A 17,003-nucleotide genomic window follows, 5' to 3' on the forward strand; every position below is an offset into this window, starting at 1 on the left:
ATCAACTCTCCGGCGCCGCTTCTGGATACCACATGCCAACTCTGCCGCCCAGAAAAGTCATGGAGATTGTATGACCTGTAAAAGACAACGACAGCAACCTGGTGAGCAAAAGATGGCAGACCTTCCTGCGGACAGAATTATTGCAGATCTGCCTCCATTCACAGACGTTGGAATAGATTACTTCGGCCCAATGGAGGTGAAAAGAGGACGAAACACTGTCAAGCGATTATGGCGTCATATTCACCTGCTTAACATCACGCGCAGTCCATCTAGAAAGTAGCCCATACACTCGACACAGATTCGTGCATAAATGCCATCAGGAGATTTGTCTGCCGCAGAGGTCAAGTAAGAGAACTAAGGTCTGATAATGGCACCAACTTTGTCAGTTCTAACCGGGAGTTAAAGAGTGCCGTCAGAGACTTAAACCAAAACAAGCTGCACCATTCTCTCTCACAGGATGGAATAAAGTGGATATTCAACCCGCCGTATGGAGCTCATCATGGAGGAGTCTGGGAGCGGCTGATACAGCAAGTTAAAAGAGTGCTTTGCACAGTGGTAGGGCAGCAAGTGCTGGACGACGAGGCCCTACATACTGCATTGTGCGAGGTGGAGGCTGTGTTAAATGACCGTCCAATCACCCCATCTAGTGGTGACCTAAATGACCTGGAGGCCTAACCCCAAACCACCTCTTGCAGCTCAAAGCAAAGCCACTTCTACCACCTGGCTTGTTTACCAAAAACGATCAATATGCTCGCAGGCGTTGGAGGGCAGGTCCAGTACATTGCTGACCTGTTCTGGAAGAGGTGGGTGAAAGAATACCTCCCACTAATGCAAGCACGTCAAAAATGGAACAGAGCAAAAAAAAGCTTTGCAGTTGGAGATCTTGTGCTTGTCATGGACGAATCAGCACCCAGAAATTCGTGGCCATTGGGGCGAATCATAGAAAACCATGGCCGATTCCAAGGGATTCGTTCGTCGTGTCCGGCTGAAGACACAAACCGCGGAGCTGGAACGACCCATCACCAAGCTGTGCCTTCTTTTGGAGGGGGCTACAGCTTAAACATCGACACTTAAACTGATACACTGAAGGACGCTGGCACACTACATTTCTCATAACGCACATATCCCCTTGCATTACACCTCTTCCCCTTTTTTGAAGTTTGACCCCTTGCATACACCAACTTCTCTTTTTCGTCTTTTTGAAGATCAAAGACCTTATTTTTGCCTTTTTTTAATGGCCTTATGGGACTGGTTCAAGAGACACTTTAAAAGAAAATGTTAAAAAAAATGCATGAGTAAATGATGTCGGTAGATTCTTGTGTTATGGCTATATATTTTCCCCTTTGTTGGGTTTTGTAATTAGTGCTTGGCAATAATTAGGGGCGGAATGTTGCGGCCATCCTTTTGCCTTGGGTTGGATGCGTGTGTATGGATTGTTGATAATGTTTGTTGATGGTGTTCGATGTGGTTTGAGTGATTGGGATGGTGGGGGGGGCGTGGTTTGTGCACCTGTAAATGCACTCGAGAATGGCCCAGCCCGTGTCAGTCCAGCAAAGTCACAAACTGGTGCAGACACTGTGGAAATATATTAATTTTGACCACTCAAATCTAAGTGTTCGTTTCAAGTACCTAAGCTTTTCGTTAAGTTAGAGTTTATTGTTATTTTGCAAACCCTTTTACTCATGGTTTGAAGGCCCTTTAGTACGGAACATAATACTTCTTGGATGGAAGAAAACCACGTTTTGGAGTGCGTTTCTCAAACACCACAGTTAATGCCCCGGAGGCATCACTCGACTTCGGATGCCGTGACACAACTAATATTTAATTAATGATGAAAAAACGATTGGTAACTTGTGCCAAATAGATATTTTAGTAACAATTAACAAACATTAACAAAGGGTTAGGTAATGACTAGTTTGCTATTTATTATTGCACCTTAGTAAAAAGTGTTACCCACTCTGGTTTTTGTTTGTAGTCTGAGTAGTATTATCAAATCACGTTTGAGCGGGCATTAGCTGCATTCAGGTAAACAGTCTGTGTGGAGAGCAACCATCTCTGAACCCATCGTTTACTGTCTGACGGTTCAGCTCACTAGCCATGTTTCTTATTATTTTCCTTCCGCCGATTTTGGGTAAATATCTATTCTTACAGATGAGGGTTTTACACCAAACCACCTCAATAGTGTCAAGCATATATCAGGGCACTGTGCTACTATTTTTAGAGACCAACCATAACAGACTTCTTTTTAAATTTATATTTGTAATATTCATATTTAACATGGAAAGTTAATGGGGCAAAACGCGAAAATCCATCAGACCAAACCTAAACAAAATGTTGTGCTATGACAAAAACAGGGCGCTATAACTTGTGGTCAAACCTATACGGCCGCTAACCGTACCCTATTTTATAATGAAATCTGAAACTTATTTGACAAGCTGAATCTTTCTCCTCAAGGACCCATAAGGTCCGCCAGGATAGATTTTTCTGTACCTTGAAAGCTTTGGAAAACCTTGAAAATTGACCTGTCATTTGGTCCAAATACTCCTCCTACTGCCAGACCTTAAGTTAGGTAATGTCGAAAGTTTAGTTTGACAGCTTACAAAAGAACGTCACAGGGTCAATTACAAATTAACACTGTTGCAGCTGCTCAACAAGCATTTTTTTTTCCAATGGAAGTCGATGGGGCTTCAATCGCTGACTTCAACCATTCCGAAGGTGAAAAACTGAGAGTTGTCAAAGTCGGTACACGTTTAGAAACCGTGCGTAAGAAGGTCTCCAAAAAGCAAAGGACCTCTTCGGCGAGAGGGGGCGCCGTAACTCAATCTCAAGTCAGCCTCAGAGCGTCCCAGGGACTTGAACCTCCGTGTGCTGCTCATTAGCCTCGTGGCATTGGCATGCTTGCAGAACATTGAGAACACAACGAGCAGGCGCAACTACACACATTTTCTCCAGAAAACACACATGCGCAAACGTGTCTAGTTAGTTTTGATATCTGTTTATGGAGAATAGCTTAAATGTCGGCCGAACCTTAAACACCTATAAAGAAATAACGGAAAAACAATGACCGGCACAGGAGAGGAAGTCTGGCCCTTGATATCATTATCTGTTATTTGGCCCGTTGTCCCGTAGAGCTAAATCGTCCGACAATAGCCGACGGTTCACCAGATTGATTGGTTGTCAAATGTCTAACTGATAGAAAAAGACAGAGCTCTAAGCAGGGCAGAATAATCACAGCCCAAAGGTTCTTGGTTCAATCCCCAATCTCCTCAACCTACCCGTAGGTGTCCTTTAGCGAGAAACCTGACTTAACCTTAACTTAAGATAATCATATGAATTCACTGTAAGTGACAATCAATGAAATCGCCTTCTAAATGAAAACCTAGGGTATTGTGATTTTGCATTGGTATTCTGGTCAATTACATCCAAGGTTGTGCATCATTTTCAACAATGAATCAATGAGTTAAAAAGTACAAATAGTACAAGGCGGTGCAACTATTGAACAGATGCTTCCTTGACAACTCAAAAGCAATATGCTCCGTGCACCCCACAGGAATGGTTTAATTTCATTATAGATAACATTGTGCAAGTCAATGGTCTGCAATTATATGCAAACCATATAAATAGAAAGTGACTCATATAATCATGTTGTTAAACTTGGTTTACACAGTATAAACCACCCCGTGCTGTCCTGTTATTGAAGCGGAGGTTGAGTGTGGTGGCAATATTCTAATAGTATAATACAAGTATTAGTATTCATAACATATGTACTAAAATTATTATCTATATAGTAGTAGTCTTACCATGGAGAGCCCTGTAGGCTGATCCCAGACACGCAGAGTTTGCCACGTCTTTAGTGTAAACCGGGGCGTCAAACACATCTGAGAGCACCTGAGAGAGGAGAGAGAGAGAGAGAGAGAGAGAGCGAGCTTTAAGTTGGAGTCACAACAAGTGATCGCTATGAAACAATATTACACAATTTTAATGAGCTCTTGTTACCACTTACTTGTTATTTGCCCTTTTGACCATTCCCACCCATGTGGTTGTAAGGTGTAATTAGCGCTATATGCGTGGGCATGTGGACGTTCTCAGACCTTGATAATATTGAATTGGTTCCTTGCTAGTAGCTTGTGGTGTCAAAGGTGACATCGGCATCCTGCTTGTGCTAAGCTGAGAGGGGAAGGGTGCAGTTAAAAGTGATGCCTGGTAAATATCCAACAATATTCCTCTGCCGACATATTCATAGTTATTAAATAACTTGTTTTCACATATATTATTTAGTGACTCTGTCCACCAGGGTTTTAACACTTAAGCCTATGCCTGCAAAAGTCTTATTAAATTGAAAGACGTGAGGTGGGTTTTACACCACATGGTCAAAGTGTTTTTCTCTTCAGTTACGTTATACTCCTTTAGCTAGCTTCCAATAGCCTTCCAATATCTCTCCAATGTTGCTGAGGAGAAAATTGGAGTTCCGCATATAGTTAAAGAATGCATCCTTTCTGCGCTACACGAGAGCACAAATCACCAGTGCACAATGTGCATTCCTAACATAGCTTAAAAAATACATGACTGAAGGTTTTCATTCCTCCCCAGGTTCATGGTCTGTGTGAACTTTTGTACCAGGTCAGAGATGTTCTTGAATGTGAAGCATATGGCTCCACGTTGAAATATACTAGAAATACCAAGATTGATAAATGGTAAATTGACTGCATGTAGCCACTCAAAGGGCTTCACAATATTGTCAAACATTCACCCATTCATGCACACATTCATATAAACCTCATGGCAGAGTCAGCCATGCAAGGCGTCAGGAGCAGTAAGTGGGAGGCGTCTCGCTCAGGAACACCTCAACACTCAGCTAGGAGGAGCCGGGGATCGAACTAGCAACCTTCCGGTTACCAGCCAGCCCGCTCTACCTCATGACCCACATGCCGCCCGCGATGGATGGTTGAATATCTCTCTTCCCGTACTGCAGTGTTTCCCCTATATGTATTCAGCAGCGGCGGTGCGCTGCTGCTGAATTGTCAGCGCCACTGCAAAAACAAATACAAATAAAAAAAGTTTGTGCCAAGTTCAAGGCACATTTGCACCATGACCTGGTCTCAGCAGAAACCTTGACTCTGTTGGTTGTTTTGCCATATTTGGACTGCTTGCGTTCTAAAGACTTCATATAAAGGTGAACTATACTCAGTGCTCCATGCTCCTCTCTCCATCCCTCCTCCTCTCTCTGTATCAATAAAACCCTCGTGTTTTCTGCTTCTGTGTACTTCCAAGACTTGAGGACTGCTACTCTTTTAACTCTTCCCAGACTCTCCCTAAACATCTACTCTATGCATGTCTAGAGTGTCATGCTGAAACTTCTACATAAATTATACCTTAAGAGTGTCCTATAGATCTGTTCACTTAACTTGACATTGAGTCATTTAGTGAATCCCCATGCCCAAACTGAAAAGCAAAGCATAAATTCTATATTGGAGCTGCGGCAATATCACTTTTCTATACAGTGTATAGAAAAAAATCGAAAATGCAGATCACAGTTAATGAATAAGTCAATAAAAAAGAGAGAGGGTTTATTCGTTGTGACGAAAAATATATATACTGTAAATAGAGCAGCAAAAGTGATAGAAAGAAAACAAGGCATAAGGACGAAGGGATTGGAAAGAGAGGGATCTCAATTTAACAGAGAAAGTCAATGCTGGCAGATGAATCTGATTGATCCAATTATTATTTCCACTTCCACTGCATATTTAGCAGCTATGTTTTCAACTAAATGATTCACTATAAGGCGTCCTTCAGTGACGACTAAGTCATTAGCCAACGGAAGGACAACTAAACCACCAAATCAATATTAATATTCAAATGAGGGCCTGAATAAAAAAAAGAGGTTTAACACTGCCGATAATTAAAATAATAGCTAGGAGCATTAATCATATTCACTGGCCATGTTTTGAATATATGTAAACAACTATGTTACCATGAATGAAGAAAAAGTCTTTGTCTTCACAGCTGGCTCGCTACACTCTTTATATACTAAGATGCATGAATGTATATGTATGGAGGGAACAGGTAAAACTAAAAGGGACAAATAAATAAAGGCCCACAGCGAACACGCACCAGGATTGTTTGTTCGACCCACAAACACCTGGAGTCTAGCCTGTATGCGTCCTTGAGGAAAATGTCATTGCCACATCTGCTTCTGAATATTTTCTCAATTCAGAACAACTTGATTTGCTTTAAAGAGTCTCTTAAAATGACTAAATATTAAATGATTTCAACAGAAAAAGAAGATATTCACAGCCCACGCACCGCCATTTTCAAGCGAATCACGGGTGTAGTCTTTACCCCAAGGTGCAACTATTCCTCCATACACAACGATACCCACACACACACACACACACACACACACACACACACACACACACACACACACACACACACACACACACACACACACACACACACACACACACACACACACACACACACACACCTTTAAAATGCCCTTGTTAGAAGAGGCTCCACCTGTGGCCAAGACATGCTTCCAGGAACTAAATCACACACACACACACACACACACACACACACACACACACACACACACACACACACACACACGCACACACGCACACACGCACACACGCACACACGATAGGATAACATTCGCTAATTTATTGAATTTGCCTTAACACACTTATTAAACCCATTCATTGCAATTTTAATTAGGGGATCCAAGAGGCAGAAATGCTCGGCATGTGAAATAAATAGTACACTATGTTTCAGAATTGCTATCCATCTGGGGCGGCCGTGCTGATCATTTTTTTCTATGAACGGAAGTTATAGCGCCCCCTATGGGAATTCTGGCAACAAATTATTTCAAGAGCTGCTTACCGGGGATAATTATAAATACCTCAAACCTGACGTCACAAAATGTTTGAGATACTTGAAAGTAATACTTATTTCATATTATTAGACCGGGAGAAAGATTAAAGCGCATTGCTGCTCAACGACAGAGAGGGGAGAGTATATTTAGTGTCAGTGATGGCAGGATAAGAATACTCCAAAAGGAGAAAATGATTACATAACAACATGAATGTATTGTTGAGCGTGACTCTGGACCACCAAGTGAATCGTGGGCAACCTTCAAACAACACGGTGAGAAGGAGAGAGAGAGGAGGGAGGGAGGGAGGGAGGGAGGGAGGGAGGGAGGGAGGGAGGGAGGGAGAGAGAGAGAGAGAGAGAGAGAGAGAGAGAGAGAGAGAGAGAGAGAGAGAGAGAGAGAGGGAGAGAGAGGGAGAGAGAGACGCCTTGGAAGTATAAAGTATAAAATAATGTGGAGAGCACAAGTAAAAGGTTTGGATTGGAACTACAATATGCCGTCAACCAAAACCTTGGAGATGGACTATACATATTTACTATTTACTAGCACACATTTTAAAGGTTAAGGTCAAGGTCAATAAAGGAGCAGGAAGGGGGTAAGGGCGTCTTGCTAAAGCGAGCCTACAGGCTGGGCTGCGGACATGGGGGTTTGAAACAAGAACCTTTGGGCAGGGAGACGACACCTGAGCCCAAAGATAATGGATACATCCAGGGGGGCCAAACAGGGGAATGGTCAGTTACCATGTTGTTAAGGACACACAAGACTAACGAAACCCAGGTTTAAGCCAACCCCCACACGCTTTACCGCCCCGCCAACCATTTAGAGTTATTTAACCAGACAGTGTTCTCCCCTGTGGGCCCTTACTACAGGGTAGCGTACGGCTGACAGCTAGGGGGCCCCGGCTACAGAGACAACCATCATTCTGTAGCCCAGGCCTCTGGTTTCCTATTATACGCTATTAATATGTAATCAGTGCGATGTAGCTACACATGTATGTGTTGGGTAGTTTGCCCGATGACACATCATGTGGCAAAGAATGTGAGCAGCCATCTGGAGAGGGGGCTGCTACAGGAGGATCTGAGGTGCACGAGGAGGTGTGCGGGAACAGGTATTTATAGTCAGATGTTCTTTATGGCTATGCATGGATATGGATAGGCAGGGAACAGGTACAGCTATAAGGGCATGTAAAACCGGCACAGACGCACACACACACAAACACACACACATATATATTTACATTATATATATATATACAGTATATATAGGTGATTTATACATATTTTGTATTGTTTATGGGTACGTACCTACTAAAACTTGATTTGAAAACAATACACCACGGTATACACACAAACTTACATACACACACACACACACACACACCTGTAAAATGTCCTTGTTAGAAGAGGCTCCTCCTGTGGCCAACACTCTGCTTCCAGGAACTAAATCACACACACACACACACACGCACACACACGTGCATTTGGTAACCTTGGAACATTAAGAGAACACATATTTTATGCATAGACAATATTAAATAATTCATAATAAAATATATTTGAATAATTTGAAATGGGAAATATGTATAGTTCATCTTTTCAGGAGAAACGATGCGAGACATTTCTTTTTTTATCACTTTCTTTCAACAAGGTCTCTGTTCTGTCGATAATAGGCCTACAGTGAATACACTTCATAAATGTTCTGTGCTTTCAAAAAAAGAAATCTTAGGATTTCCATCTATTCAATTTGGTTCTGTCTTTCTGTCTTTTGCACAAACATTTTCTTTCCATTCTCATCATCCTTGGCTAACCTCCTTCACACCTCTTTCTCTATTGCCCTCTCTCCCTGCATATACCTTTACCCTTTCTTCTCCTTTCTTCACACCTTTATCTGCCTCCTCTCATCTTGCCTCTCCTATTAACCTTAATTGTCCTCTTCTTCGCCTCCATTCCTCTCCTCAACCTTTCAAATCCTTTCATCGCTCTAATGAGTATGTGCTTTAACCCCCACCCATTCCCCTCCCTTTCACCACACACACACCTACATGCATGCACTTAACACATCCCTCCACGCGCGTGGACAGTTGTGAGTTATACCTTTGGCAGTTATGTAAATCGAGAGGGGTTGGTGGGGCTCTAAAAAAGATCCTGTCAACTCCCAATCGGCACCTGATTGGTAGCCCTGTTCCACTCACCTCTATGGCTATCAGGTGAAACCAGTCATGACCAGCCAAGCATTGAGAAGAAAAGGCAATTATATTGATGGAAAACGGTTGTCTGTTAGTTGGATTGATGGAGTGATAGAGAGGGGGGATGAATCAGACCCTGCCGCGATGGCTGGATTACTGGAAAGATGAGGATTAAGCATGAATAATCACATGGATAAGGGATTTTAAGAACAATTCAGGTTAGATGAGAAGTTTGATAGCTAAAAGAACCAGCTGAATTGAATGATCTTATGAAATGAACAAACTCTGATAATGTTTTTTAAAAGATAAATTAAACAAAGTAATAAACATTTTGGATAGTCTGTTCAGCTTGGATTATATTTGTAATTGGGTCGCGCAGCATTTTTTTTTTAAGTTACTCAAATTCGTGTCGTATGCTTTGAATGTACTCATTTACCTCATTTACAAGTCAATTTGGAGAAAAATAAGCCGTCGCTAAATGACGTGAAATGTAATGCGTGGGGAAAACGTGAACGTGTAGGAGGGAATGGGAGTTTCTCCTCAGGAGATAACCTTAAGTGTAGCCCTGAGAGTTGGCCTGGGAAACCCTGTTCTGTATGCATGGTTACCTGCGAAATATACCCTCTTCAATTCCCCCTGGGCTCACGGAAACACACATACACTCGCAGATAAAGACACAGAATATGCCCGAGATAAAGGCCAAAGGCATTTTTCATCTTCCTCTAAAGGTTGTGGAGTGAGTAGTAGTGTGCCTGTGTGTGTGTGTGTGTGTGTGTGTGTGTGTGTGCCTATGTGCGTGTGTGTGTGTGTGTGTGTGTGTGTGTGTGTGTGTGTGTGTGTGTGTGTGTGTGTGTGTGTGTGTGTGTGTGTGTGTGTGCCTGTGTGCGTGTGTTGAGGGGGGGTTGCTTCTCAATTGCCCCCTGGGGACAAATAAAGTTTTTTTGAATTGAATTGAATTAAACACTTATACACTAGTAAAACAGACAGACAGACAGACAGACAGATGGACAGACGGATCCGGTATTACGTGAAGGGAAGCGTTTCCCATGGCAACACCTCTGTGCCAGAAGTAATTCCCCCGTTAGACTATAGGTACATCATATGCTTGTGTGTGTTTGCCTGCATGTGTGTGTGTGTAAGCGCATATATATGCTTATTCAAGTACCATTTGTGCAGTTGGAAACCTCATAATTATTTCAGAATCAATCAAATTAATTATGTTAAAACAATCAACTGAATCGTGTAAGTGCGCTTGGAGTTGTGTAAAGAAGCAAGCTGAAAAGGTGACCATGGTGATTGACAGTTGGTCAGGGACGGCAGTGAAATGGGCCCTGTTGTAACACAGTTTATGTTAGGTTAAGCACGTTGATATTAGTCCGCTTAATGTACCTGGGGCACAATCACAGGATTTATGTGGTAAATATTAAAAGGTCAACCGAGCTTCGCTGTCAAGTAGCTCTCAGCATAACGCCAGAGTCGCCTGATTAGAGGGAGGTTGGCAAAGCTTTCTTACTGATTCTGTACCCGAGTCGCTCCGCGTGAAGCCTCTTTGACAGAAACTGTCCTTCTAGCAAGGCTCTCACCTGCACCTGGGCACTGAAACCCGACACCTAGAGAGAGAGGGAGAGGGAGAGAGAGCGAGAGAGAGCTTAACGGTCTTGTTTATTTACAGTTATGGATTGACGTTTATTTCAATTATATTGTGCATGATTAATTTCAGATTTTTTTAACAAATGCTGTGGTATTGAGTATCATCATCATGTTTCACATTATTTTACCTTTCTGCTTTGCCAATTTAAATGTATGTTTTCAATGCCAACAGAGCCGTTTCATGTTGAGTCTCGAGACAGAGATAGACAAATATGCAGGGGCAGAGGGAGGGGGGTGCAGGAGAGGAAGAGGCAGGCAGGCAGACAGACGGACGGACAGACAGACAGACGGGCTGTCAGACAAGCAGACACTCAGACAGACAGCTGGCTAACCAGAGCAGCCAGTCAGTCAATAAGACAGACGGAAGGACGGACGGACCTTGTTGTCGTGGCGGTCAAATCGGTGTACTCCCACAGCAGACGGTGTGATCTCCATGACATCAAAATAGAACCCTATTTTTGACACAAACAAAGCCATTAACGAATCACACTGTTTCCATTAACGGAAACAGTGGAATAATAAGAACTTCACAATCTACCTTCCATGTGAATAATGCAGTCAGAGAGTAGGCAGTTGAGAAACAACCATAGAGCAGGACAAAGCTTTAGGGAGAGCTGCCAGGGTAAACCTTTACCTATGTTGCCATGGTTTCCGATAGGTGTATCCCGAAGTGCGGTGGAGAAAACCTCCCATGATCCTTCAGCGCACTCGTTTCTAACTCTCTCTCGGGTAAGGGAGCCATTCTTGAAGCTAGATACCACACACACACACACAAACACACCATCAAGAAGATGGGGATCAAAGCCTTTTTATTCTACCCCTGCTTTCCCAGAGAGAGCTCTAGAATGCTTACAGGTAGGAAGCAGACAATGGAGATTTAAGCCAGTTCCTTATGGCTGGGAGTCCAAAGCACGACTCACTGTACTAACCTGCCCTTTCCTCGAATGTTAACTGCTCAACTGACCGGCTGTCAGTCCAAATTGAACCGTCTAAACCTTAAGGGGGAGGCTGAGTGAACTGGTCTTTCAAAATAAAGCTCATTAAAACGACGTGTGGACGTTTCATTCCCATTGAAATTGTCCTTCCCATTGTCGTTGTTTGTGCAGATTAGGAAGGCGGTCTGTGGGGAGGAGCAGAGCTGGTGGTATCAGCATTAATAAACAGAACATGGATGTGCTCTGTGGAGCTGGATAAACTGACGTGGTGTAGCATATAGTGTTGATCGCTCGCGCGTATATGATCCTCATAAATATGTGGCCCGCTGGGAATGATTTCCATAATATTTGAGAAAAAAAAATTTAAACTGCCAGGGACTTTTTAGTGTTTGTACTGTGGGGATATCCTGCCCTTGTGGCAGATATCAACCTACAGCTTTTGGACAAACCCAAGGCTAGGTTGTCAATTTACAACTTATTTCTGCTCTGTCCAATGCTCTCTCCCGCTTTCACTCTCTCTCTATCTGTCTCTCTTACACTGTCTTACATAGCCTTTTTTTTTTTGCCAGCAGCTAACTATTCTCCATTCCTCTCTCTCCTCACAGTGTGACACAGTGTGTGTGTGTGTGTGTGTGTGTGTGTGTGTGTGTGTGTGTGTGTGTGTGTGTGTGTGTGTGTGTGTGTGTGTGTGTGTGTGTGTGTGTGTGTGTGTGTGTGTGTGTTTACACACCATAGTAGAGCCATGTATGACTGCCAGTCTACCGGGTTGCAGAATACATGACCTTCTAGTGCAGGACGGGGGTCCCTGATCCATGAAAACACTGTATCACTGGTACCGAGGCTCAGCTACACACACACACACACACACACACACACACACACACACACACACACACACACACACACACACACACACACACACACACACACACACACACACACACACACACACACACATATATATTGATGCAGATACAATCAAACTGGACTAGGGAGATAGGAAATGTATTGCTTGTTGAAAAAACTCCTGAACCCAAAATAATTGTAATTGATGTGTCTATCATCCATATCTATCGTGCCACTGTTTCATGTCTTATCATAGTAAGGTGTTCTCTCCTACACATCCACTATAACCAGCATGACTAAGTGAGACTGGGTCCTGTACAAAGAGGCACTCACAGCCACGTCTCCTTCCCGTAGCCCCATCCCTGCAAAAGAGGCTGAGAGACAGATAGATACCACGAGAGAAGGGAACGAGGGAGATGAAGAAGAGGGAAGAAAAAAGAGAGAGACATGTTCATGATTGTTCAACTAAAAATAGCAATTCTCCAAACAAACATTCAGTTTCATTGTTTTATATTGTTGAGGTTACCAGGGTTATCTCCAGTGAAGGCCACTACTCTGCAGTCCTCTGAGAACCCATGCCTGGCAACAAAGTGAGGAGAGACGCAGCCCTGGATGGGGAGGGCGGGGGGAGAAAGAGAGAGAGAGCGAGAGCGAGAGAGAGAGAGAAAGAGAGAGAGAGAATAACTATTCATCATTTAGTTCAATCCTCGCATTTTAATACTGAAACTACGTTTTATAAGTGCCTCAGCCAATAAAATGATCTTCAATTAGTAACCAATTAGCAGCGATGGCCTTCTTCTCCAGTGTGTGATCTTGCTGATGGGAATCGGTGCTCGTTAACACATTGGCAACATATTATATTTCAAGAGTAGCTGATTACAAGGTACAAGTGATACCAAGTCGATGGGGGATTTAAACGGAGTACAGATGTGAAACAACCCCACAATGTGAGCCGAATCCTGCCTGGTTCAGCCTGCCTGCGGTCCTCTTACCAGCACTGTAGTAGAGGGTTGAGGGGCTCCCAAGAGCTTCCCCAGACCAGGGGCGGTGGCCTCCAGGCAGACCTCAGACCAGCATCGGGTCTTGATGTCCAGAAGATTCATTCCTGAACCTGAAGAAAAATCAATCAATCTGTAAATCCAATAAATCAATTCATAAATTGTGACATCAACATAAAGTCCATAAGTTTTAATTCCATTTAACAGGGAGAAGTGTGTGTGTGTGTGTGTGTGTGTGTTTGTGTGCATCACACATTTTCTATGTGCCTATGGGGTTTTCATGTGTATTTGCATATGCATATCAGCATTTGGTATGTATGTACACCTTGACCAGTTTGACCGTTATGCAATACATTTGTCAAAAATGTATTGCATACTGTTAAATATGTGTGCGTGGGTATGAGTGAGAGACAGAAATAGAGAGAGAGCGAGAGAATGTGTACATTTGTTATCAGCCTCAACCAGACACAGCTCCAGTCACACTCTAATTGTCCCCAGACAAGGAGAGCTGTGAAACACAGTATTACACGTGTGTAGTGCAATTCCCGCAGGACAAGCACTGGCAATATAACTGTCGAAATAACCATACACCGTACTTATTAGTTTTTACTCAATCATGCTTATCGCAGTATTTAATGTGTCACCTCCCAACCAGAAAATAGGATTTATTTTGTTTTTGTTTTTATTTCCTGGGGAGAGTAACTGAAGAGGGTAAACTTGCGTGTTTTTTGAGGTGTGGGAGGAAACACACCTGAACACGGGGAGCACATACACATATCCCCGGCAGGCAGGTCTAGAAAAGGTTTGGTGCCAAAATTCCCATAGGGGGGGCTATAACTTCCGGTCTTAGTTAAACACTCGCCATGCCCGCCCCGATTTATAAAAAAAACCTGAAACTTGGTGAAACATGCCTTATTTTCATGCTCAACATTTTGGGAACCATACTGTCTGTCAGTATTAATCCTAATGTACAGTTAACATTTTGGAAAGACTTAAAAAATGTCTTCTTCAGAATCATAGCTTGAAATGAAAGTTTTCATAAACCTGATCTGTGGACTTGTTGTCTGATAAAAATTCTGGGATTTGGTATTGACACTGATTGTGTAAAAATGGTTGAGGTATAGCAAATTAAATATCTGCTAATTTGCTTACATTATTATACCAACCACAAGTCAACTTCAGAAGGAAGCGTCAATTTGAAAATCCGAACTAAATGCTAAGCTAAGCGCAAATAGACCATTTCCAACGCTAGTCTGCGTCGGAATGAGTAAGGAACTTAAAACTTGCCAGGAACAAAGAGGACCCTTCCCTTAACATGTGTACATAGTTAGTGTGTGCATGTGTGTGTGCGGGTGCCGGTGAATGTGTGTGTGCGAGTGTGTGTGTTAGTGAGTGAATAACAAGGACCCTGCGGGGGGCATAGTTGCGTCTAGGAGTAATGACTGTGATTCGCTTGAAAAAGGCGGCCACTGGGAGAGGAGGTGCGTCGGCTGGGAATACCTTGTGTGATGTGACTGCAGTCCTAGTTGTATATACAATTAGGTTTCCCACGTTGTACCGTTAATTGGTCATTTGTGTTCCTTTCTCTCAAGATTCTCATACCAATGGAACCAAATTAACGTAGAGAGAATGAATGTATGGGTGGATGGGTTTTATTAAAAAACGTGAAGTACTGGATTAATAAATAAATGGTTAATTTTAATTGAATGCATTGTTGATATTTCAGTCACTTCACTAGATTGATTATTAACAGACAGATGCTTGGTGGACCGGTAACTAAGAGGAGATAGTTGGATTGACCATTTTGAAACTCCCTTAGAAAATAAAACAAATAATTGGAATGGATACGAGTAAACGTTTTTGGAACTCATCAACAACCGTTGATCTAATAACATACTTTCATAATAGATGATGGATATAGATAGGTAGAGGGTGGGGCATTAAGGGACGCACAGATCAAGGCGAGCATGGATTGAAGGGGGAGAAAAACTCACCATCACTATAGTCGATTGCAGCGTAGGCACCCAGGAATAGAGAGGCAGCAAAACTACTGACCAATGAGATCCTCTGAAACAATAGCATGCGCAGCCACACACACACACACACACACACACAAACACACACACGCACACACACACGCACACACACACATGACTTTAATGGATTTTTATTGCGATGGAACCACTACTCCAGCAGTTTGACACCTCCGGGGTAATCTCTCACTCTCTTCACCACTCCGACAACACCGTCTTACTTATCCATTCCTTATTTTTAGTGGTGACAGAAGAACACAAGACTCCCAGACTCCCCGCCCGGCACCCGCCCACAGTTACAGCTGGGAGCTGCCCAGGGCCCGGCACCTCTCGCAAGGGCAGACGCTGTACATGCTAGGTACCGCTTCCACAAGCGCCCTGAGGAGGATTCTTGACGCTGGGATTATGAAGACTGGAGAACAGTTGTGGGAGGGGGGGGTGGGGGGGGGTGTACTTCAGCCAGAGCCATTATCTAATAATATCACGATTGTATTAAAAGTATCGTAAAAGTCTTGGCTGGCCTCTCAGGGGTACATGCCTTTAGAGGTATCTCCCCACTTCAGCGTGTCGACGGAAATCAGTTACTTGCATACGTCGAGTTCACAGCAGGAGGAATTTGGAGGAAAGCATTGCAGTGCCAATTGGCGATGCCAAGTATCGAATAATGACCGTTGCATGCTCAGTGCCTGCTTAAAGATGATACGATTTACCCGCAGACAGAATCATAATGCTGTTGTGGTGGGACATTCGCAATCGTAACATCAGAAACAGGTATAAAATATCGACTTCATGTTACCATTATACCATCTATAAGGAAGATTTGACTGCTAATATTTCTGGGGACTATGGACAGTAACTGTACACAAGGATAGGGCTGAATGTCTTTAGGTCAAGGGTCAAACTAAAAGGTCAACGTACTCTGTACACTTACCTCTGTGTTCTGGTACTGGTCCGGTCTGGTCTGCTGGATTTTGGCGATCTGGCTCCCAGTAAACCTCTGCAGTAGAGAGAAATACATCAGAGAGAGAGAGAGAGAGAGAGAGAGAGAGAGAGAGAGAGAGAGAGAGAGAGAGAGAGAGAGAGAGAGAGAGAGAGAGAGAGAGAGAGAGAGAGAGAGAGAGAGAGAATAATTAACGTCGTAAGAAGAGAGACAGGATAGCAGGAGGGAAGAAGAAGAAAAAATTGAATATAACAAAGGATGAATAGAATAGAGAAAAATCAGAGTGTGTGACTGTGTGGGTTTTTTGGGGATAATGACCTCATACGCCCTGGAACCGGTGATGTCCGCTAGTGTAGTGGCGCCCCCAAGTGTTGACTCGAGGTACTGGCACTGTGGCGACGTGCTGGAGTCCATCCACACCGGGCTGTCTGCCACGGCGAAGCTTTCCTGGTCCACACACATGCACTCGCTTTGAGCGTGCATACACATGCACACACTCAACAGTAGAACCTCAAACACCTATCCAAGCTGCAATTCGCTCC

At 43.3% G+C, this 17,003-nt stretch overlaps 1 protein-coding gene across 1 annotated transcript in view; it reads right to left on the bottom strand.

The window, feature by feature from the left end:
* Nucleotides 1–17,003, bottom strand: part of xylb (xylulokinase homolog (H. influenzae)) — a 39,304-nt gene that overhangs the window by 20,011 nt on the left and 2,290 nt on the right. The window contains exons 6-17 of the mRNA XM_056583892.1: nt 16,780–16,908; nt 16,453–16,518; nt 15,483–15,555; nt 13,483–13,601; nt 13,017–13,098; nt 12,824–12,864; nt 12,375–12,490; nt 11,344–11,459; nt 11,088–11,161; nt 10,573–10,669; nt 8,255–8,313; nt 3,801–3,888 (exon numbers count right to left, since the gene is read on the bottom strand). Coding sequence (XP_056439867.1) covers nt 3,801–3,888; nt 8,255–8,313; nt 10,573–10,669; nt 11,088–11,161; nt 11,344–11,459; nt 12,375–12,490; nt 12,824–12,864; nt 13,017–13,098; nt 13,483–13,601; nt 15,483–15,555; nt 16,453–16,518; nt 16,780–16,908 — 1,060 coding nt within the window. The remainder of the gene's footprint in view (nt 1–3,800; nt 3,889–8,254; nt 8,314–10,572; nt 10,670–11,087; nt 11,162–11,343; nt 11,460–12,374; nt 12,491–12,823; nt 12,865–13,016; nt 13,099–13,482; nt 13,602–15,482; nt 15,556–16,452; nt 16,519–16,779; nt 16,909–17,003) is intronic.

The sequence above is a fragment of the Gadus chalcogrammus genome, chromosome 23, assembly GCF_026213295.1.
Source record: "Gadus chalcogrammus isolate NIFS_2021 chromosome 23, NIFS_Gcha_1.0, whole genome shotgun sequence".
Taxonomy (NCBI): domain Eukaryota; kingdom Metazoa; phylum Chordata; class Actinopteri; order Gadiformes; family Gadidae; genus Gadus; species Gadus chalcogrammus.